The sequence below is a fragment of the Carya illinoinensis genome, chromosome 13 (genome assembly GCF_018687715.1).
Source record: "Carya illinoinensis cultivar Pawnee chromosome 13, C.illinoinensisPawnee_v1, whole genome shotgun sequence".
Classification (NCBI taxonomy): domain Eukaryota; kingdom Viridiplantae; phylum Streptophyta; class Magnoliopsida; order Fagales; family Juglandaceae; genus Carya; species Carya illinoinensis.
Window position 1 is genome coordinate 2488581 of NC_056764.1, and position 22255 is coordinate 2510835.

General features: G+C 34.8%; 2 protein-coding genes across 4 annotated transcripts; both read right to left on the bottom strand.

The window, feature by feature from the left end:
• Window positions 1-3346: 3346 nt before the first annotated feature.
• LOC122292040 (protein VASCULAR ASSOCIATED DEATH 1, chloroplastic-like) lies at window positions 3347-14405 on the bottom strand. Of its 3 annotated transcripts, none has more exons than XM_043100210.1 (18): window positions 14060-14403; window positions 12946-13005; window positions 12393-12443; window positions 12051-12116; window positions 11097-11192; window positions 10854-10994; window positions 9941-10041; window positions 9667-9848; window positions 8970-9010; window positions 8725-8812; window positions 8513-8599; window positions 8284-8338; window positions 6775-6841; window positions 5893-5992; window positions 4573-4634; window positions 4433-4475; window positions 4013-4311; window positions 3347-3799 (listed from the first exon to the last, which is right to left on the bottom strand). In XM_043100210.1, the coding sequence occupies exons 1-18, from the start codon at window positions 14249-14251 to the stop codon at window positions 3551-3553; spliced, it is 1980 nt and encodes a 659-aa protein (XP_042956144.1). In that variant the 5' UTR covers window positions 14252-14403; the 3' UTR covers window positions 3347-3550. The 3 variants fall into 3 exon arrangements, with proteins under 3 accessions (XP_042956144.1, XP_042956145.1, XP_042956146.1); XM_043100211.1 differs by having other exon boundaries at window positions 10854-10955; window positions 14060-14402; XM_043100212.1 differs by lacking the exon at window positions 3347-3799 and having other exon boundaries at window positions 4160-4311; window positions 4408-4475; window positions 14060-14405.
• Window positions 14406-16116: 1711 nt separating this feature from the next.
• LOC122292643 (beta-1,3-galactosyltransferase sqv-2-like) lies at window positions 16117-17115 on the bottom strand. The gene has a single exon (XM_043101093.1). The coding sequence runs from the start codon at window positions 17041-17043 to the stop codon at window positions 16129-16131; it is 915 nt and encodes a 304-aa protein (XP_042957027.1). The 5' UTR covers window positions 17044-17115; the 3' UTR covers window positions 16117-16128.
• Window positions 17116-22255: the final 5140 nt, after the last annotated feature.

Here is a 22255-nt window from a genome sequence, read left to right on the forward strand (position 1 = left end):
TGATATATACATTATTTTGAATTTTTTTGTTGTTTTGCAATTTGTTGTGGATGTATTTGTGATTTTTTTATTTATTTTTTTTTTTTTCTGATTATTTTTTGCCATGGGTTGGCAATGGGTGGTGGGGGATTGACGGATGGACCAAGGGGCCAATCCACCCCTGGCCCTGGCACGCAGACGGGGCACCCAGCCCTAAGGTGCAAGGCTGAATTTTGAGAGACAACCCCGCACCCCATGCTGGGTGCAGGAAGGGGTCAACCCCGTCTGAGGTCTGCAGCTGGTAGCATCCTAAGGAAATATACGAGGATGTGATAATATATATCTGTGTATGTTTGACAATATTATTCATGCATGCAAATTATATTAAAATGTAACTACCAGTACTTGGATCGATCCAATAGTAAGACATGAAGCATTAAGGTGAGATACTGTACCAATTGCAACGCTCTGTATTTCCAGATGTCTCAATCAATAGGGTACGGCCTCTCACGTACATAGCTTGCTTCTGTAGCTGATCCCTCCCAAATTGAGACGCGTTTAATATTTTAGAAGGGGAACATGATATAATTTCACGCGTCGGAATTTATCAATTTAATTAGTTAGCGTTATATTTTCTTTCCCTTCATCATGTCTTCCAGATTTTTACAAGTCATCGATGGATAACTTTCCTCGTTTTCATAAATTAATTAGTGATTTATGTCATTATTTGATATGGCCATCGATCTTAATTAATGTTAGTACTGTAACCTATGTAGGGCCCGGTTAATTGTAGCACATCTAAAAAAAAATCTCGACTTGCTCATCAAAATAATATCGATCTTTACATTATTATTGATTTTTTTCATAAATTAAACGTGAGGATTTTCTCTTCTTTTTTCTTTCCGAGCTAGCAGCTTGTGGGTTTCAATGAGATAAGGGTACATGTTTTACTCTTTTTCTTTTGTTTTTTGTTCTGTCACGATCTTCCAGCACTGCATGCATGCTAGATGATCAATGCCTAGCTAGATTTTTGCGTATCAACAAAGGATTAGGCTTGATCTAGATAATAGAGACCATCACTAGCTAGCTTATTCTAAGCCAATTAGGGATCGATGCTGATCACATTAATATATGTTAGACATTAATAGATGATATTGATGAAAAGGATCGAACATACAAGCGTGTACTAGCAAAGATCAATGGATTGTAGCCAAAAGAATGCAAAAGAAAACATGCATATATGCATGCTCGATCATCCTCCAATGTGGAAAATGTGATGAACAGTAATATATATCTTTGGAAGGCAAATTCCAACGATACAATATCGACCAACAATTTGCACGACAACATCATCATCTAGATCGATATTCTAACTCCCAAATGTTAAAAAGCAATAAAAATATCATATCCTATAAAACGGTCTCAGACTCTCTCATCACATTAAAACGGAACATAATATTATATATATATATATATATATATATATAATTGCGTGCATATATGTCTTCGTATAAATGAGAAAGTTATTTCCAAAATAAACTGATGGATTGGGTTCCATTTACTTCTGTGGTGAGCCGAGGGAGGCCTTGCTTGGTTCCCACCTATTAATTATTTATTTATCCACTCATCATTATCCATTCGATCTTATGGTAATATATGCCTACACAGTACTTTCGATTCCAATGAGTAGGTGATGATCGATCATTCGTGTCAGTGGAATAACGTGAACCTCCTCCACACATGATATATTTGGAGAGAGAGAGAGAGCCATATCCTCTAGCGAGTGCTATTTTTTCAAGGCCAAAGAAAAAGTACCATAATCTCTGTTTTGACTCCTGCAATAAAATATTTATTTAACTTTTTCTTTTTTTTTCAAAATTTAATAAAATATTTTAATTCGAATAATTTTATTATTATTTATAATTTATTTCATTATTATTTATAAGTATTCTGAAATATTAGAATTATGTTTGAGAATTTAGACTACCTCGCTATTATTTATAAACAATTCATTACTATTCATAAATTAATCACTGCTATTTCATTAATACCATCTGAAATATTCTTGACATCCAAACCTAATTAGCTTGTTGATGAAGCCCCCACAGGTTTACCGAGTTACTTTCTTATTGATTTGGGAAAGGGTAATAATTAATGACATTGATGGGCACCCAATCCGTAGGATAAGCTTTTCTCCAAAGATACAGTACCCGAATTTTCGTAATCATAAACATGTCAAAACAAGTTATTTTGTAACGTGGATTTTCTCTTAATAGAAGTAGACTTTGTTGGAAAAAAAAAAAGTTATTTTGTCCTGCTTTGCAAATAAAAAAACGCTCTTTTGTCTTTTCCAAATAGGTCTGTGAACAAAAAGAGATTTCATCCAATAAAAAGGGAAAAATAAAAAATAAAAAATCAAGAGAAGAGCTTGAAGAAGTGGACGGTCGAAGCAATTACGACGCGTGTGCTGCGCCGCAACTTTAATTGATTGCCCAGAATTGATACTCTTGTATACTTCAACGTTGAACCATCATCGATTGAGAAGCTTAAGTAGGATCAGCCAACGACAATTCCTCCTTTTACTCAAACCAAAAACAACGTGGAACATGCCACAACCAAGGTTACGATCGTTTTTTTAGTCAAATCATGATACAAACTCGTCCTCCTAAAGAGAGACTGCAGCGCCTCTTTTTCCCTATTTTTTTTACCTAAACAAGCCACCCCACCACTAGTTTTTAGTCCCATCGTTATCAGAATCTTAAAGCACTTATGCTTGACATTTCAATGCAAAAGGGTTCCTAGTAAAAGCCGTCTGCATGGGAAAATTTTTGTTGGTTTCAAAGGTCGGTGGTCTTCTGCAAATAATAATAAGCATTGGGAGATATCCCGGAAGGCTACCTTCTTTAACATGTGCACTCTTTTGATGTGTTCTGGGCCACAGGTTCTTAATTTGGCTCCATGTCAAAACTATAAGAGGTGGAGCAGACGGTAAAGTAAGTTTTGGGTGTACCTTACCCTCTTGTTATTGAGTTGGTTGCAGTTGCACCTATAAAAAGACTGATCATGCTTATTATCCTATCCTCGGAGGGGTTTCAGTCTTCTTGTTTATGACTTGATGTATCTTGAAAGAATGCCTATGAATACGAGTCAATCTATGATCACAACTAGATAGAAAGTGCTGAAATCTCCTTCATTCCTATCCAGTTTTGCTGAGAAAGGGGAAAAAATGACATGATTGTTTTGCTAGAGATATATATGTAGTGCATCGAAACTGAAAAGTCATCAAGCTGTTCTACGACGCAGACTGAAGTTGCTGCTTTGCTTTAAACCGTGTTGCATTCCATGGATCAAGGCATTCACATTAGCATTTGTGGAAGCTCCCCTCAAAAGTAGATTAACGTATAAGAATGTATTAGTACAGGTGGATCTTTAGTCATTGGCTCAATCTGCATATCGCTTTTATCCCGATGATATCACTTGTAGTAACAAAGAAACTAGTACATTTTTTTTTTTAAAGTTACAAAATAAGAGAAGGAAAATTAAATTTACCCTGATAAGGATATACAAAGGACTATCTTTGCTTACTACGGTGCTCAAGGTCTTTCAGTTCTGCTTTCAGTAGTGCATGCTCATGTCGCATCCTCTCAAGCCGGGACTCGACCATGTACATCTCATCTTTAAGGTGGTGAATTCGCTTTTCCATCCAAGCCATTGCTTCAGAGGATCTTCCACCCACTCCACCGCCCATGCTATTCATGTAGTCAGCTTGGGGGTTCACATGAATGTGTTGGGGCCTAGCTAATAGCACAAGAATGCTCAACTGCAGGGAATAAAACAGAACAAACTGTGAACCTGTCTTATGGAGTAGCAATTTTTATCATTTTATCCTTGGCTTATAATTTTGTAAATGGGTGTATGGTTATTTAATAAATGTTATAGAAAATTAACTAGTATTTATGCCATAGAGTAAATGCTCAATTAAATTCATTAAGTGAATAGCAAAAATTTAACAAGCTGGTTGAAAAGTACATACCTGCATCAAGAAAACTACAGCAAAAATGATGACCGCAAGTACTGAAATATGGTTTTGGCTTTTCAAGGATCCTAACTTCAGTATAAATTCTCTTAGCCAAGAGGCCAGGGATGTAGCATCAACGAAATTTCCTTGCAAGAGATTTCCAACTTGCTGGTTTGCAACCGTGGGTTCAGATATCTGCTGCATTCTCATATGTTCACTTGACTCAAATGACCTTTCAGAAGATGCTCCTGTCCTCACTTCACCCTTGAAGTGACCTTCACCATTCTGAATCATGCTATCAGCAATACCTCCCTCTACTCCATTAAAAAGAATCATATGATTAGTTAACATTAAGTAATCATCTGCAACAGCCAAAGCATAAAATATCATGCATTGGAAAAACTACTGACATATAACTATCCACAACAGCACAACCTTCTTTGTTTACAAGATTCTTCTGCTTCAAAAATTCATGTGCCTGAAAGAGTAATAATTATATAAATTCTTAAATGGGCATTACAGCACTTACAGAACGCAAAATCAATAACCATGTACACCAAACAGAAAAACAATACCATGCTTATCCAGGTTGAGTACGCCTCTCGACATTCTTCAACAGTAGACTGCACTATTTTTCCTGTGACGACATACACCCATCTTGAATCAAATCAAGTCCATATTTCAATGTAACACTTCAATCAAGACACTATTTTTTAGACCCTTGGCACAAATAAATTGAAAGCACAAGAAAAAAGAAAAATACACACAGATACATGAAGAAGAGAGCAAGAGTATTTTGGCAAGCACAATTTCAAAAATCTGAAAATTTAAGAAAAACATAAAAGCATTCTACTTGTACCAAATGAGGTATATCAGTAGGAGAAATCTAAGACAGACGACACTCAAATGCCTAAAGCATTCCTCAGGCTCATCCAGCACATGCACCAGGAATTCAAGATATCTCTGCATACCATGATGTAAACATCGTTATACTTGAAACAACTTTTTTACCTTTACTGAGAGGGACGTGTCTTCTGTTCTTGAGTTTTAACTTTTCACTTGACATAAGAGAGTTCTATTTTCAAGACACTATATATTTTTTTTTTCCCTCCATAAAGGGTACCAATTTCAACTACAAAGTAGTATTTCTTAAAATCCTAGAATCCTATGTATGCCAAATCTAGGGATGCCTACCAAAAGCAGTAAACCATTCCTGCATTAGATAGGAATCGTGCTATAAAAGTTAAAACTGCTTTGTGTTTGTTCTATGAAAAAAGTTTGTTCATCCAAGCTTCAGGACACTATTAAAGCAGGAAGTCTAGAAACATCTCTATTTTGCAATTCAATTGATAGAAAATCACTCGGTCCATCAAATTTATCTTATGTCATTTATCTATTTAGTGGAAATATTTAACGCCACCATAAGCACACATTTGGTATGACAATAAAAGCCAACCAACGTACCTCCTAATTGAAATCACCAAAATTTGTCCCATTTGAGTTGTGGAATGTAAAATCTTGACTCAATCAAGATTCTTTGATAATAGAACAATATAAAATTCTCCGCATTGCAACATTAGATTTATGAGGCAAGCAGCCACATCAACTAATTTTAGCCCACCCCACCTGTATTATTTTACCCTGATAACTACTTGACTTCTTATTGTCTAAATTAGTTAAGGTAAATTATAATTTGGCAGAAATATAATGGCGGATGCTGAATCATGTAAGCAATGACTAAAAGGAGCCCCCATTATCTGTGGAAATCCTCAAAGAGCAATGTTCAACATGAGGCACCTTATAATTAGTACTTGGAGGTGCAAACCTTTCTGTTGATACATATAAAATGCATGATACCAAACTAAAACAAAACAAAGTACTAGCACTTTACAAACCTCTAAATACAGTTTTTTTGGAAAATGCCACATTGACATATATACGCAACATGCAGCATTCTTTCGACCCATCAGCATCTCTCACCACATCCCAAAGCCCCTGATATTGGATGCAGATAAAATTGAACAGGCTTTCAATGTCACTTTATTATCGGAATCTTTAGTAGAGGAAAAATATTATAATAATAGCGACAAGACTATACAGATACACATGGACATGATTAGTTTTTTTTATCGGTACCATTTTTTTTTTATAAGTAAACGAGGGGTGCAACACAAGGACTTCCCAAGAGGTCACCCAAAATCAGTACCAATTTACTAGATAAAACATGATCAGTTTGCGAAATGAATGCAGTATTATGGAAGAAGGCTATATGGACATTGATAACCTAGCTAAATAAGCAAGGAATTGTATTAAAACTTTTAGCGACTTTCTCCACAACTATTGGAAGGTGATCAATTTTTTTATGCTTAAGGTATACAACAAGGTGAAAATCCTGCCCAGATAGAATCACATACAATGCACACATGTTAGAAGCATGGATCAGAACAATAAGGTTTAAATAACAAGTTGAATAAAAATGAAGAAATAAAAGTGAATTTTAGTTTGCTAAGACCAAATAAATAAGTGGCATGTAGTAAGTTCGGACAATAATACCACAATAATGAGTGTGTTAATCATGACCTCTTTAAGGCTTGTGCGTGAAAGATGAGGAGCACCTCCTTTCTAATCTTTAAATAGCCCAATTTTAATATCTTCCTCAAAATATTTATCACAGTGTAGGATATTTCAGAAACGCATGCAGCATATAAATTACAGGAAAGTCGAATCATCCATACTACACATGTCCAACAAGCTCAGTTATACGTTATGGGTTATACCTCAACACGGAAATAATCTGAATAGGGCACGTCACTGATTTCTTGTGATGTCTCGATGACCAAATGACTGAGACATAAAAGTGAGAATATCAAGAAGATAACATACAATTTCGTAAAATCATAACTTTTGGATTAGATAAAGTTATCTCAGATAATTTTTCTTCAAGATTTAAACAGATTGATGAAATATTTTTAACTATAAAAATAAATAAAAATTAAAAATTAAAAACAGATTGAGGAAATAAAACAACTGACAAATATGCACAAGTAATAAAAAAAGAAAAGATCAAAGGTGCACTAGCAGCTCAGAACAATCATGCCAGCATAAGAAATACATGACACAATATTACGATCAATATATGGCGCTATATCTACCTTAGCCAAAGTAAGACTGCCTCACTACACATATCGTGCTTGAGCTCATATTACACAGAACTAGCATTATATATTTTTTCTCATCTTTAGATCTAACATCACTCTCTATGCGCTTTTACTAATGGGTACTCCAGTGAACACATTAAAGCACTTCCAGCTTCAACAAGCATTCCTCATAAAATTTATTCGGTCATTATGTTCTTACATCTTCCTTGGTATCAATTGTTAATTTTTTATAGTTTGCATCTTCATGCTTGTAAATAAGGATCTCATGAATATTCATAATTTGATACCTTTCCTCTTCGAAGTGTTTTTTTTTTACTGTTTATAGATTTTCCATGAATCTATTGAAACCCTTTTTCATTATCATAGTAGTTTCTTATATTGTATGTAAGACAGCCACAGAGGAAGGCAAATTTGGATTGCAAAGGAGTTGGAAGACTCATAAAACTGCTAGCTTTTTCTCCATATTATCCATAATCAACTTCACTATCCAACCATCCCACTGCATCAAATTCCATCAGTTTCTTCAATTATTGCACTGTAGAATTGATCAAGTCATTAGTTCTTAGTATGAGTACTTGCATGATGTGGTGCCCTTAAAAAAAGGCGAATATCATTTATTTCATATTTCGCATGTACTAGAACTAATAGAACTTCCCTTTTGACTTGGCACTTTCTATATTATGACTTGCTCATCTTCCTCCTAAAATAATCTTCTACTTATTCAGCACCATTTTCATTACTTGTGGCTCAATCTCATTCTAAAGTTAAAAAAATAACCACCACCAACATGACAATGACATTGATAAAGAAGATAGTTTTGGTAATAGTAAGCTATCAAAATACTTATAAAATCAATATTCTCCATTAACAATAGATAGCAGCTTAAAAAAAATTAGCTGCTAAATCAAATTTATAAGATGAACAAATATAAATCTACGCCTCTTCTTCATGAAATGCGAGGCAATACAGTAAAAATAGCAATGAAGCCCTTACTGAGATAAGTATGATAATTTTTATTTGATAAGTGAGGTAAGTATGATAATTGCCTAAAAAACTCAAGGTTCTCTATTTTTTATTGGCAACTCAAGGCTCTTTATTACATATTAAACCAAAACAATGTTAGTTTACCTGTTTCTATAAACTCGAAATTTCTGGATCTCTTGGCAGCTACCAAACTTTGCACCTTAACAGCAATACAATATATCAGTTACAACACACCAGACTGCCAAATCAAGAAATTAATCTATAGAACATTTTTTTTTTTTGAGGAAAAGAGAATGTACTACTGAAAATATATTACAGAACATGTCAATTGTACAGGCTGACATAACAATGACAACAGTTCACATGGCCATACCAAAATATATTTTTATCGGATGTTGAAAGGACACATCACGGGCATGCCCATATTTGTCATGAGGATACCAAGAGCTGCTCCGAAAATCTGAAAAGCATAAAAAAATCACAAGATAAAAAATATGAAAAACATCTGCTAAACATCCTTCAAAAAGGAAACTAAAATTATGCACATTTGAATCTAAAATTCCATAGGAATACTGCACAGGCTACCTTTATCTCCGCATCTTTTATGAAATGATTCGGTGAAGCTAAAAGCATCATCTGTGAAAAAGATATTAAAGAAGTCCTCTACTTTTATCTGCAATACATAAACTGGAGTTAACTTCAAACCAAATTCACTTGATGCCACAGTTAATCAAACTCAATACATTGGTGTGGTGAAACGTGAAGATGATGAACTTAAAGGGTGAAAAACACACAATAATTCCTAAAGAAAAAAGAAAGTGCAACACTACCGGAAACTTTGATTCTGCAACCTTTGTATAAAATTCTGGTACTGCAAGACAAAAAAACAACTCAAATAATCATGACACAGATAACAACTATGATTACACTAACAACAACAGTACTTATCAAAGAAAGAAATACAAAAAATAAGCAGAAACTTATCTGTCATGTAAAATTTTAAAATTTTAGCTTATAAGCAATATACAAACACCAATGCATGTGTTTTACAGATGTCTAGGAAGTTTTTTTCTTTGTTATGACATAAAACCTCACTGAGAAGGTCTTTTGTAGAACACCCCCCCCCCCCCCCCCCCAAAAAAAAAAAAAAACACCAAGGGAGTAAAACCCCCAAGTATATGGACCCAGCCATCAGAACCAGTATTAGGTAATCTAAGGGAACTCCTAATGCAAAGTCGAATCCAGTATTTTGAGTCTATAGCTCACCCCAAGGCCGCCCTTTGACGACTAGGTTGTACATTGACAAGAATACACGTCTAGAAAGTTTTAAAAAGATGAAGACGACAAACTATCAGTACCTGACAACCAGTCAAACAATGCTGTGAAAACAGCATTGCTGGCATGTATTTTCAGACTGGAGCAACACAAGGAAAAATGATTATCAAACTCTATTAACTTAAACAAACAGGCTTAAATCAGTCAAGCGACACAACAAAGCAACATTCTAGCACTGAGGAAGAAACTCACTCTTGGGGGCAGCAATATTCTCGTGCTTCCATATCAAAGTCTGTTCTGAAGATGAAGGTTCGGCATTTAGAACTGGTTCAGCATCACCTACATTATCTTGCTGCTCTGAAGTTGTTGCTGTTACCGTTTCATCTTCAACATTGATAGGCAGTGAATCATTTAATACAGGAGGATCCTTATTCCTAAATCACATACATGCAGTATAACCTAAATGATCCCCAGAAAGAAACAACAATCCACGATGAAGGATCACAATTGTTACTCATGAGAATACCTGTCAGGAGAGTCTGATTCATGGGCTGGGCTTTCAAATCTCTTGACCCTTTCAGTTAGAACCCCTCCATTCTCCTGGCTGCTTGATTCAGATGCTGATTCCTGAGGTAGAATTAGGACATTAGAGCAAAGAATAAGAAGCCAACGCAATGGTGTGAAACTAACTGGGGTGCTTTTATTTAGTAGGCACAAAATTAAGTCTGTGTACAGCTTAAATCTCGATATTTAATAAGCACAAAATTAAGTCTGTGGACATTCATTTCAGGATACAGTCAGATATGTTATAAATTACTTGGATACACATGGACTTAGAAAGAAGAAATAATTACTAATCAGAACTTCAATAAAGTTGGGAAATCTCATTTTTCACATATAAAGTTCATATTGCAGGCAAAAAAAATAATAATAATTACAGATAAAAATTAAGCCACATGTTCTGCTCAGACGTTAGAAGTACCAAGTGATTGCCTACATAACGTCACAGCTAAGCTAGTGCCATGTTTTGGTGTTACATCTTATTCATAACATGACCTAACTCTTAACACAAAAATTGCTTTGAAATCTAGCCCACATAGACACTCCAAGAAACGAATAATCATATGAGGCAGACAAATTTATGTTAGTGATGCCATAAAGATCACAGTAGCTCCTCAGATCTAGCTGGGAATTTTATAATCAGCACGAGTGGCTCATCTAGAAAATTGGACAACACAGAAGCCCCATTGAAAGGATGATCCACTTATAAATATTCTCTCTAGCGAGATAAAAGGTGACAAAACACATTATATTTTAAGAAGTGTGCTCGTTGGTGAAAAACCATAAAAAACTTCACAAACTGACATTAGTCACCATAATAAACAAAGTTATCATTCGACACCTGCTGTTACATATAGAAAAAATGATGTATTTAACACCTGCTGTTCTGTAGCTCCTTTGGCACCATTGCTATGATTCAACCATCCATCATGTATGATCTTGAAAGCTTCATCACGCGACAGAAAAGATGCAAAGAAGTTCTGCCAAATAATAACTGGATTAAGACATTGCAGCTGATACTGAAATGACAGATAATACCAAAAAAAACTCAGGCCACATTTTTATACACATCATCTCTACAAATCCAAAGGGAAGAAATGAAAGTCCATATCTAGCATTACCTTTTTGCTTCCAGTAACAATTTCTATGGCATTAGGGAAGATCCCTGCAGTCTTCGCCCTTCGTACGCTAGTGACTTCATGGAAAGGGATTATTTTCTGAAGCATATAGTTATCAAAATTGTCACAATCAAGATAAGAACAAAAAGATAGTAAAACTCAATGGTCACTCATCTCATAAATAAATTACATTAGAAAGGGTATGCCTATCTATTAAATGTTAGATAACTTAAGAAGCCTCCAAACAATGGAAAACAGAAACTAAAGTAGCAGAACTCCTCATATCTACGTTAAATTGCAATTCTTGACTTTGAACAGCCACCAAGATCCTGTGTAGCAGTGAAGTCCTGACTATGTCCCTCAAAATAGAAACTCTCAGTGGGAACAATCCCCTCAATCCAATTCCATCTGATAACCATTTTGGAGAAACAAGGACAAATGCAAAGAAGAATGATCTAGACACCGGTTCAAATCAAGTAAGGAGCTGCTTGGACCAAATCTTTAAACATGGGGGCTATATGCTAAACATTTGTGCAGGGTTGACTCCCACAGGTATTGAAACCTTGGAAAGGATGACAAAGTCCTTACTCACGTGCAGGCTAAGATATTTTTATGCATCAAATAGGCTGAGGAAATATTTAAAGAGGATTGATTGAAGACCTTCAAGCACATTAAATAATGTCAAAAAGAGGCTCATGTTATCGATAAATCTTCCACTATTCATTTTTTTGGTGTTGTTAGGGGCAGAAAATGCAAGTCAAACAGTCAACAAAAAATGCCACCCGTTTCCAAACCCAATATGGAAATACTATATGAGAAGAAAATCCAAGTAAATGTGGAGCCAAATATGGAAGAAGTTATGGAAAGAAGATAATGGAAGTAAATTGGAATCTTAACACAAAAATGAACAAGAAAGGAGCAGAATTCAATTAGTGGCAATCAGGAACTCCATCATACCTTTGTCTCAAATCCAAATATGTTTGAGTAAAAGCAAATATGATGAACAAACAGGTACATATGACCCTGAAACCAATATATATTCAGAAAATTAGGAAAAATGCAGAAAATTAAGCAATAAAGCCTACCATCACGATATTAACATGGATACACAGAAGAAAAATAGGTGGGCACAACCAATATGTCACTGCTAACCAAAAAATAATTAATGGTAACTTGATGCGTCCACCAAAACAATGAGATAAGGACATAAAAACAATGGAGAGAAAATCATCAACTTTCCAAAACCAAAGTTGTGAAATAAGATTAAAGACTGATTTATAAAGATAAAATAAAGATAACCTGAATAAGTATGTTCTCCTGTAAAGCACAATTAAAATCTTCCACAAGGACCTATAGATAAAAAAGAAAAGAAAAGTGGCAAGGTTAAGCATGTTTGCAAATAATAAAAACAAAGGAAACCATTCAAATTTTGAAAAATCTTGTACATATGCGTGTGTATGTGTGTATACATACATACATAGAAAAATATAGACAGATAGACAGTGAGAGATAGATGAATGGATAAAGAGAGAGAAATATTTTCCAAAGCAATATATAAAGACAGATACTAATAAATAATTAGTTTCAATATCTCGAATATCATGGATATCCACAAGATAACCATAAAAACGTGATAGGACTACCTTTGCAAAAATTACAAGAAGGCTAACTTATGTAAACATTGGAAGCTCCAAGCCAAGATGCACAAAATATAACCCTACATCAGTATTTTCATAAGGGAGAACAAATGGACACCTTACTCAACAAAGAAACCATCAACTATGAAACATTAAAGAATTACTCCCTCCGAATAGGAAAACAAAAAACAAAAACAAACCCTTTAGTCACTTACTTCATCGGGGGGAAGACGAAACAACTGTCGATACTCTTCACTCCTCAATAGTGCTGGAGACTGTAACAGAAAAGCACAAGAGATAAATGGTGTGAGTACATGACATATATGGGCCCAAACATGAAACCCTTTATGCTAGCAGGATGGATGCCTCAAAGTTTGTGCCTTATGCCTACAAAATATTTTTCTTACTTATTTAAAAAAAAAAATTCTAGTCAGTAAACCTCATGGAAGATTGTTCCAGTCATCTTTTGACTCTCTTGGCAAATATTAAACAATGTATGGCACTAATCAAGCTTTAACCATACAGTAAATGTACGAGACATACATAATTCGAGGAAAATACACACGCACAATGGATAACATGTACAAGACATACAACATCTCTTAATTGATTCATACATGCACCAAATGACAACAGGGGATTACACTTCTGTAAATCATAATGGATAACATGTACAAGATATACAACATCTCTTAATTGATTCATGCATGCACCAAATGACAACAGGGGATTACACTTCTGTAAATCATATTAGCCATTTTTAAAAGCTCTAACCTGTTGATGGGTAGACTGCTTGCTGCTAGATAGTACAACACTGCTGCACTTTCAGCAAATTATGTTCTACTGCACACTTATATTTTCCCCCCTTTTCTGTTATTGCCATTACATTAAGGACACCTATAATCTTCAACTCAAGATCACATGAGCCTTTACTTTCCGGAATCAGCCATTCCCAAGTTACGAAATAGACTTGGTATCACTCTTACAATTTTTTTTGTTAACCAAATTCGGGGAACTTTCAGTAAAAGAGTTATAATCAAGTCGAAGCCCTCACTAAATACTAACGTAGAGGTGTTTTGCTTACTTGAGCTAATTCTATTTACGTAAAGGTCGCGTATAAGCATTTAGAAGTGATCACGTTTAACCATAAAAATTCCGAGAAACACCAATTCTAGAGTTAAACAATAGTTTCCTTCCATTTTCCTACCAATCTCTGTAACCAAATTAAAATCCAAGTTACTTCTTATCTCACAAGAACCATACACACAATTACTAAAATGTGCATATACACAGATATATGTATATTTGGAATTGAAATATATCCGGTACCTGAGCTTCGGCATCTTTGTAAGGATTTGGAGAAGAATTGGAAGAGTCGTTACGATCGGGTGTATCGGCGGAGAAAGAGGACCGAGCGATCAATAAGGATTCAGATGCCGCGTCAGCGGCCAATCCGGAAGGGGACGGGTCCTTCGGTTCGGACACCTCGATCCTCTTCCCGCTCTCCGAGACCACCGCCATAGCAACAGACACAAAGAGAGAGAAACGGAGAGAGATCTAGGGGCAGGATGGACGTGGAAAGAGAGAGCGTCGGGAATGGTGGTTGGGGGGATCGTTTAATGGCTTGAGAAAACGGACAACGGAAGCGTCGGTTTCCGAGTTCTTGGGTTTTTTTCTTTTTTTATCCTCGGCTGCAAGTCCACGTCACTGCTTAACTTCAGCAGGTTTTCAGAAAGAGACGTTGATAGTCTTACACGTGGCACATTTATTCATCTTCCTTCTAAACATCTTTTGATATTTTTCCCTCTCGTCGGTAGCCGTTTAGGCATTTCGTGGGAGATCAGATCATAATTTTATAGGTTCTTGTCCATAATCTCGATTAATGATTAAGAGGATAAATTCTTAAAACTTTTCAAAAAATTTCATAATTTCTTTTTTAAGTATAATTAAATATAAAATATTTTTTAATTTTAAATTTTTAACATTTTCATCTAATTATTACTTAATTATTATAATTTTTATAAATTTAAAAATAAGATATAAAAATTAATACAACTTTTTTAAATTTTAAAATAAAAATAATATGAAATAATTATGTTCAAATAATTTTTTAATTTTATCATTTTTTATTTAATTTTTTCTTTCTCATTTTTTAAAATTTAATAAAATATTTTAAATAAAATAATTTCACTACTATTTACAGAATTATTAAATACTAAGTACTATAATCTAAGAGATAAATATCCTCTTCTCTATATATATATATATAAGAGAGAGAGATTATAGATCCAATCTAAAAATATTAGAGATTGCACACATGCCACGTCAGAATTAAAATATTACAATTACACAAATCTAATTATTTTTTCCATTTATAAATTTCAGCAATGCAATGCAACTTACGTAGTTGTTTCGCTCAATGAGAAACTGATTCTACGAGATCAAACTCACCAGACTTAAGGAATGATAAAAGGGAATAAACAAAGAAATAAAAAAGATCATGGGACTTACAAAAACTTATAAGGTATCATTTTGATAGTGAATTGAAATGAGATGGGTTGAAATAAAAATTTAAAGTTAAATAAAATATTATTAAAATATTTTTTTAATATTATTATTATTATTTTAAAATTTGAAAAAATGGAATTATTTATATAAAAATTTAAAGAAATTGTAATGTTAAGATGAGATGAAACACTTTTACTATTCAAACGGGGCCTTAATATTGCAATATTAAAAAATGTTACATTAATGAGATTATACATGCTATATATATAGTACTTTATTAATTTTTTTTTTAAAAAAAAGTATAACATTAACAGGGATGAAGCCAAGATTGCACCAAAGGAAATCAGGTTAGATTACAATTTTTTTAGGGGCCATAGTTATTTAAAAAATAAATAAAAATCTATTAAATTTTCTTTTCTTCATGAAGAAATGAGTATATATATACATATATATTCCCACAAAGTTTGCGTAAAATAACCGTAATGACTATATATTCCCACAAAGTTTGGTGGGACTAGGAGTATAAAAGATGCCATATCATGTATTATATTCATGTAACAATCTTCATTTGGAATCAGATGAGCTAAATAATATTCCTCTAATTCGAAACTTCAACATGCGTATAAGTTGCTTATAATTAATCCTAATTAAATTTGATACTGTTGCGCGCCACAAAGAAGAAATACATGTAACACGCACGCACAATGCATGTATATCAGATAAAGAAGGGATCGATTCATATACGCTTTCTTATAACGCATGCATTTGAAAGGTGGAAGGAATATTATTTTTGTCAAGTCATTGAACTTGTAACGGCGCCGATCGAGACGACACGACGCCCCTGCAGAAACCTTTGGAACGTATTTTCAAGATTAATATATATAATTACGTCATTTTATATATGATAAGAGTTTGGAACGCTTATTCATGAGCTCTTTGGTTACATTGAAAAACTCAAGCACATGCAGCCATTGATCCCACCTTTTTAATCGATGAACAGCTACCGTCTCTGGTATAAGTTCATGCGAGCACCTGCTGTTCGTTCCCGGGTAGTCATACATGGCCGGCTTGTTAGAATATCGGTTCTTTGCTTTATTTCCCATCTTCAACCATTTCCCAACCAATTTATCTTCAGGGCCATAGGTGTCGTTTTCGGGGATCTTAGAATTCCCTATCCACTCAACAATGTCCCACGACAACAAAAACCCCATCCCCGACATGTAATCCACGAAAGGATTCTTGCTACTGCATGGAATTACAAATCCATAATACATGTCAAACCTAGGCAACGGCTCGAGGGACAATGCCAATGGTGCAAGCCTGATGAAAACATCATCGTCTGCCTTCATGACATAGTCATAACGCCTCGAAATGATGCGTGGGAGGGAAGAAAAATAAGTGTAGGTCTTGCCGCTGTTCATGTTCTCGGTGCAATTGAGGATGATAATGTCATTGAAACGAAGGATTTCTAGAGCTATGAATGTTCTTTGCTCAGCTTTTGTGAGGTTGCAGAGGACAAACTTCACGTCTATGTCGGCTAGGGGAGATGCTTGGATCCCATAGACGAGGCGAAGGAAATGGCGGCGTTCATACTTATCCGGGCAGGTTAAGATTCCAATCAAGAGACTGAACTGTTTATGCTGCAGATGATCAGGGTTTTCAGCAAGTCTGGATTTGGCAATCGAAGGGGATGCCACTCGGGCGTTGAATAAGACAACGTAGAAGTATAGGAAGAAGAAGAAGAGGAAGAGAGAGGGAAATACGACTAGGATTAGCTGCCTCCTAATTCGCATTGTAATTCGCATTGTAACTTGCAGATCAATTGCTAATTCAAAACCTGGGATATTGTTTTTGTAATGAGTTTGGTTTAGGCTAAAAGATCACAGGTACTTGATAAAATTGTTGTGGGGCTACTTAAGGTGGGTGGTGAGATCCATGTTCATGTTTTAGCTGTCAACCCGCCTCCTTTGAAAAACCGTAACGCATAAAAGTCATGCTTTTCTACATGTCGAGAGTGGTGCATTTTGTGATTTTACTCGTGCTGCCTTTGCGAGGAGTTGCTTAATCTGCGGGAATTTTGAACATGAAAGAAAGAAACGGATGATTAATTTAACAACCACACCATGCATGCTCAAAATTATTGGTGCAGGTTGAGATAAATCTTTAGGGTACTTGCTTGCTCTCAACCTACTCTTAAGGAACTTTAAACGTTATTCATCAACCCTTTCGATTGTGGCCCATAATTATGCCAAGGCAGAAAAATGCTAGTTGCCCTAGGAGCTGGCGCAATGGTTAGAAGCCATGAATTTTGGCCAAATATTTGACTAAAGTAATTGAATACAGTAACAGGCCCTACATAATACATCCATGGCAGGGCATCTGACTTATCAAGCAAGCAACAGGGCTGCAGAAGCAGAAAGGCTCAGCAATATCCTGTACCGTGTCTGGAGATGTGTGTGGGGGTTACTATATATGTTGCTAGAGAACCTCAGTCTTCGCCATCGGGTTTTGGGCCTTAAAAAGGGAATTATTTCATGTGTTTATTGGGCCAGACAAGCTTGAAAGCGTGGAAGTCAAACGAGTAAAGTTAATTGTTTATACTGTGTAAAACTTCCGGCGTAATTTAGTTGGTGGCTAAGCACAGTACTAGGCAGTAAGCAGGGCCTTGGTTTCACCCAAACAAACCGTCGATTGGTCCCATTTCAACAGTAAACCAAATATATAATTGCGAAAGGATCCCTGCCTACGCCCTCGTTGGTGCAGATGCCAGTACTTGGTGGGACTTCATACCATTTGAAGTCAGTTTCCAATGTCTCAGAATAAAAAAAAAATGGGGTCAGTTTCCAATGCGGTGTGTCTGATGTTTTTGTTCAAAAACCTGGGTTTGGGCTCTAGCACCACTAGGTTTGCTTCAAAAACACAGCCCAGCCTTCTTCTTTTTCCCCTTTCCTTTTCCAGCGAAACACTAAAGTGAGGCAGCCTGACCAAAAAATAACAGAAATGAGGCAGTAGAAGTTACAAAAATCCGGATCCCTATTCCTAGAAGTTATGAATTTTAAGTTCCAAACTTAGTTTAGCTCAAAACCTTCCAACTTTATAGATTATTTATATTTACTATTTATCCTTCTCTCTCTCCTTTTTCTCTCTCTCATAAAGAGGAGTAGAAAAGCGAGGGTATGCTCCTCATTTGGTGCAGTGTTCACAGCTATTAACTTGAGAACATTGCTGAAAAAGCCTTTTTTGTGGACCAAATTGAAGAGAGAAAGGAATCATGAAAGAGCCCACCTTTGAATGCCCTTCTCCCTTTTCCTAATTCCAACACCAAAAACCCACACTTTCAAACCTCTAATTTGCCCAACTTTTCAAAAAGCAAGCCCCCACAAGAGATTGCAAAACTCCTCTTTCTTATTTTTCGGAAATGGGGATACGGGGTTTTAGGCATTGAGTGGGTGAGTGAGATTTTGGGCTAATGATTTTAATCACCAACTATGTAAACTTCGGTGGCATTACAGATCTCACATGACAGCTTATTCTCCAACTGATCGTGACCATCCACGACAAAAAAAATTAGAACCAATCATGATCCACATCATCCATCTAGATTCTTGCCACGTCATCATTTTGTAATCTCAATCAATTTGAGAAGGGAATATTTTGCCATGTCATCTGATTTTTTGGCGTGTTATTTTATCTCCAAATTAGGAGTCGGTACCATGTAATTTGTACTATTAAATTACATTTTTGGGATTCAATGAGCGCGGCCGCATGTTGAATATCAGTCACATTTCACAAGCTTATGCTTTGACTGAATAGTTGGTCAAGTTTGTTAGGTATATTTTTCTTGGGAAGCGGAAGATTTTGTTTTTATGAATATTCTAAATAGTATGACTTTAGATCGGCATAAGAATTATATAAAATCATGTGAATTTGAAGAAAATTTAAACAGAATTCATGATTAACTATAGTTAAACTTATGTATTTGTATCCTCCACACGCATAAGAAGTCATTTTCATTCCAGTAATAAAGGAAAGACCTCATGTTTTTCATGAATGTGACATGTCATGGTGGGTGGCTCCATTATGCTTAGGATATTAAACATGATGGACACTGACTCATGGTACATATATACGTGTCGTACGGTGTCTTAAAATTTATTGAATGTGGATTACATTGTTAGCCTGTAATGAAGGAATTAATAGAGATTCAAAACCCTCGTTTTATCATTAAACGACACTGCAACAAAATTAATTTAGGATTATGAGACAAAACAGAAAAGCGAAGTGTGTAGAATTGTCCTGAGCGGCTACAGAGACGGCGGGGCCATTCCTCGCCTATCTGATTCTATCATTCGTCGCAATCTCCTCCTCGTCCTCCACTCCTAACCGATCCTGACGCTGTCTTCTTTGTCAATTATTGACTGCAAACGCTGATTGACCATGCACGCGCACTCCCCTCCTTTTCTTTGAAGTGTCCATTCTGGCCGTTTCTTTCAGGGGGAGGAGGAGCAGCATTTGCCGACGTGGCATTTATTTGACGTATTTTTTGAACTTTAGCTTTTATATGCTAATATTGCTTTGGGTGTATAAGATTTCTTTGTTTCTGACTAAATCCACGCGCCTTTTCATGCCTTGGTACTGCTAAGGAGCTTCTGGTCTTTTTATTTTTATTTTTAACTTTGGGATCACTTTTTATGTCCAAGTTTCTACCAATAAGATCCAATCTAAGATCTTATCATCTGCTCATGCAATGCTTTTGCAATTCATTTAATTCCATATTATATTATAAGTTGTCTATATTTTTACCCTTTTTTTTAAATAATAAGTGTAATTACAGTTGACAAAATAAATAACAGAAAGTATTGTAATTTTTTGCTACAATTTCAACAAGTAACTTTTTTCGTACCGACGACATTATCACAGATTGACTGAAAGGTTACCAATTTGCTTTTGTTAAAAATTTTAACAACCCAATCGAGAATGTGGGGATTATGAAGAAAAACTTTATTAATGATTATAATCAAGTGTTCCTCAACTCAATAAATGTATGCAAAACCAATAGGGTCCCTATTTTTCTCCCTACCTTGTTTGTTTATTCTAGTTAAAAACTTAAAACCCAACATAAATCATTACTTCCTTGATAATTACACATTTTGTAGTATGTTAAACAATGAATTTGCTCAAGAGCTATCTTGGTTGACAAAGATCATAATATTATATGGAAGTGAATGACCTTAAAGAGGTAATGAACATGACTTGTTGAAAGTCCTTGAAATTTGCCTTCTATCTTTCCTTCAACCTTTTTTTTTTTTCTTTTAAATCTTGAGATGTTTGATCGTATTGAATCTTTGTTTCTTTCTTACCAATCACTCTTTCTTTCTTTTTTATTTTTGTCTTCATAGCCACATCATTTGTTTATCATGGTATATTGAACCCACTTCTCTCCAAATACTACATAAGACCTACGGTGGTGGTCAAGATAATAATTAGAGTAAATGGGAATTCCACACCGAGAAGTGGGTCCACTTTGGCCAATAAGGTGACCCCACCTTTCATTCTTTGTGTTCACATCATGGTGCACTCAACCTCTATTCACAACCCATCTTCTAATTTTTGTTTAAAATGGAACAATGAGAGAGAGAAGAAATAAAATTAGAGACAAAGCGATTCTGATCATGTCATGACTCATGACCTTATGACTCCCTACAACTTGAGTCTTTCTAGACGCTTCATTATGGAGCGTGACAATATTTTCTTTATTTTTATTCTTACTTTTTAGAAAATTGACTTAATTTCTTTATCAATATATATTTAGGGGGGTAACAAAAGAGAACTTGAGCCATTTTGATACTAAATTCTAGAAGTGAAAATGCAATCAAACGAAATCCCTTTCATTCATAATTCCCTCCTAAAGTAAAGGACTTGAAATAAGTGAATAGTTTTAGATTATGAAATATAATAAATAACTTACATTCACGTTATTTTTTTGCAATATCAAAACCTTGTTATTGTTGGAAGATTCAGTATTTTCTTGATAAATTTTAAATGTGCATTAATTGTTACCATCCTCATTATTAATAAAATATTAAAAATTATTTCTTCTTCCTCTTGCATATTAAATTATTTCAATTATGATAAATTCCCATAAGTCACAAATATATATGTTTTTATTAAAGTTTTGCTATTCATTATTTTCACACATCATATACTATTTTTTTATTTGCTTTAAATTAATTAAATTTTTATACTTATCATCCATATACTACATATCTGATAAAAAAATATATATTATATATAGTGTGTAGACATGATGCATATAATTTGTCTTTATATTATTATTAACCATTCCATTTCACTTACAAAAGCAAGCAATGACACCTTTGCCCGACAGGAAGGGTGGCCGGCCGCCTTGGTCGGATGTTTATCAATTTTTCTTTTAATCATCAATTATTTTATTTCTTATTTATTTAAAAAATATAACTTATAAACCTTTGACACATGGGATGGTCAGTACTAGTGTGAATATTCTAATGATACAATGATGAAAGATGTACAAAGTAAGAATTGTAACTGAAAATCACATGCATCTGTTCAATTTTTAAAACATATTTAATAAAAAATTATAATATTTAAAAAAAAGCAATGTTACATACAGTTGTGAAATTACAAACTCCGCGTAATCGCTTTGAAAAAGAGTGAAGTCTATGATTAAAAAATTAGTTTTTTTTCATGTGGATCTTATATTAATTCATTTTTTTTTAAAATGATTGCACGCCGCTTGTACAACTACGACTGTAAATATCATTTCTCTTTAAAAAATTTAAAAATATAAGAAGAAAATATGTTATAAAGACGCACACGCACCGGCTAGTGCGCGTGGTTACAGCATAAAAACCAAAAGTGAAGCCTAAGCCCGATCCGGAAGAACGGTCCAGGGAATCACGGCGACTACACATCAAACATAAACCTTGAAAAAGACGGTGTAGCTCAAAGAAGAAACACAGCTGGTCCCGCCCCTGG

What these genes read in the sequence shown, in the direction of transcription:
- LOC122292643 (XM_043101093.1), bottom strand. Translation starts at nt 17,043, where the DNA reads ATGCGAATTACAATGCGAATTAGGAGGCAGCTAATCCTAGTCGTATTT.
- LOC122292040 (XM_043100210.1), bottom strand. Translation starts at nt 14,251, where the DNA reads ATGGCGGTGGTCTCGGAGAGCGGGAAGAGGATCGAGGTGTCCGAACCG. An exon ending in TTCGTCTTCCCCCCGATGAA is followed by an intron (nt 12,444 to 12,945) that starts GTAAGTGACTAA and finishes TTTTATCTATAG; the next exon opens with GTCCTTGTGGAAGATTTTAA. An exon ending in TTTCGAGTTTATAGAAACAG is followed by an intron (nt 6,842 to 8,283) that starts GTAAACTAACAT and finishes TTTATGTCTCAG; the next exon opens with TCATTTGGTCATCGAGACAT.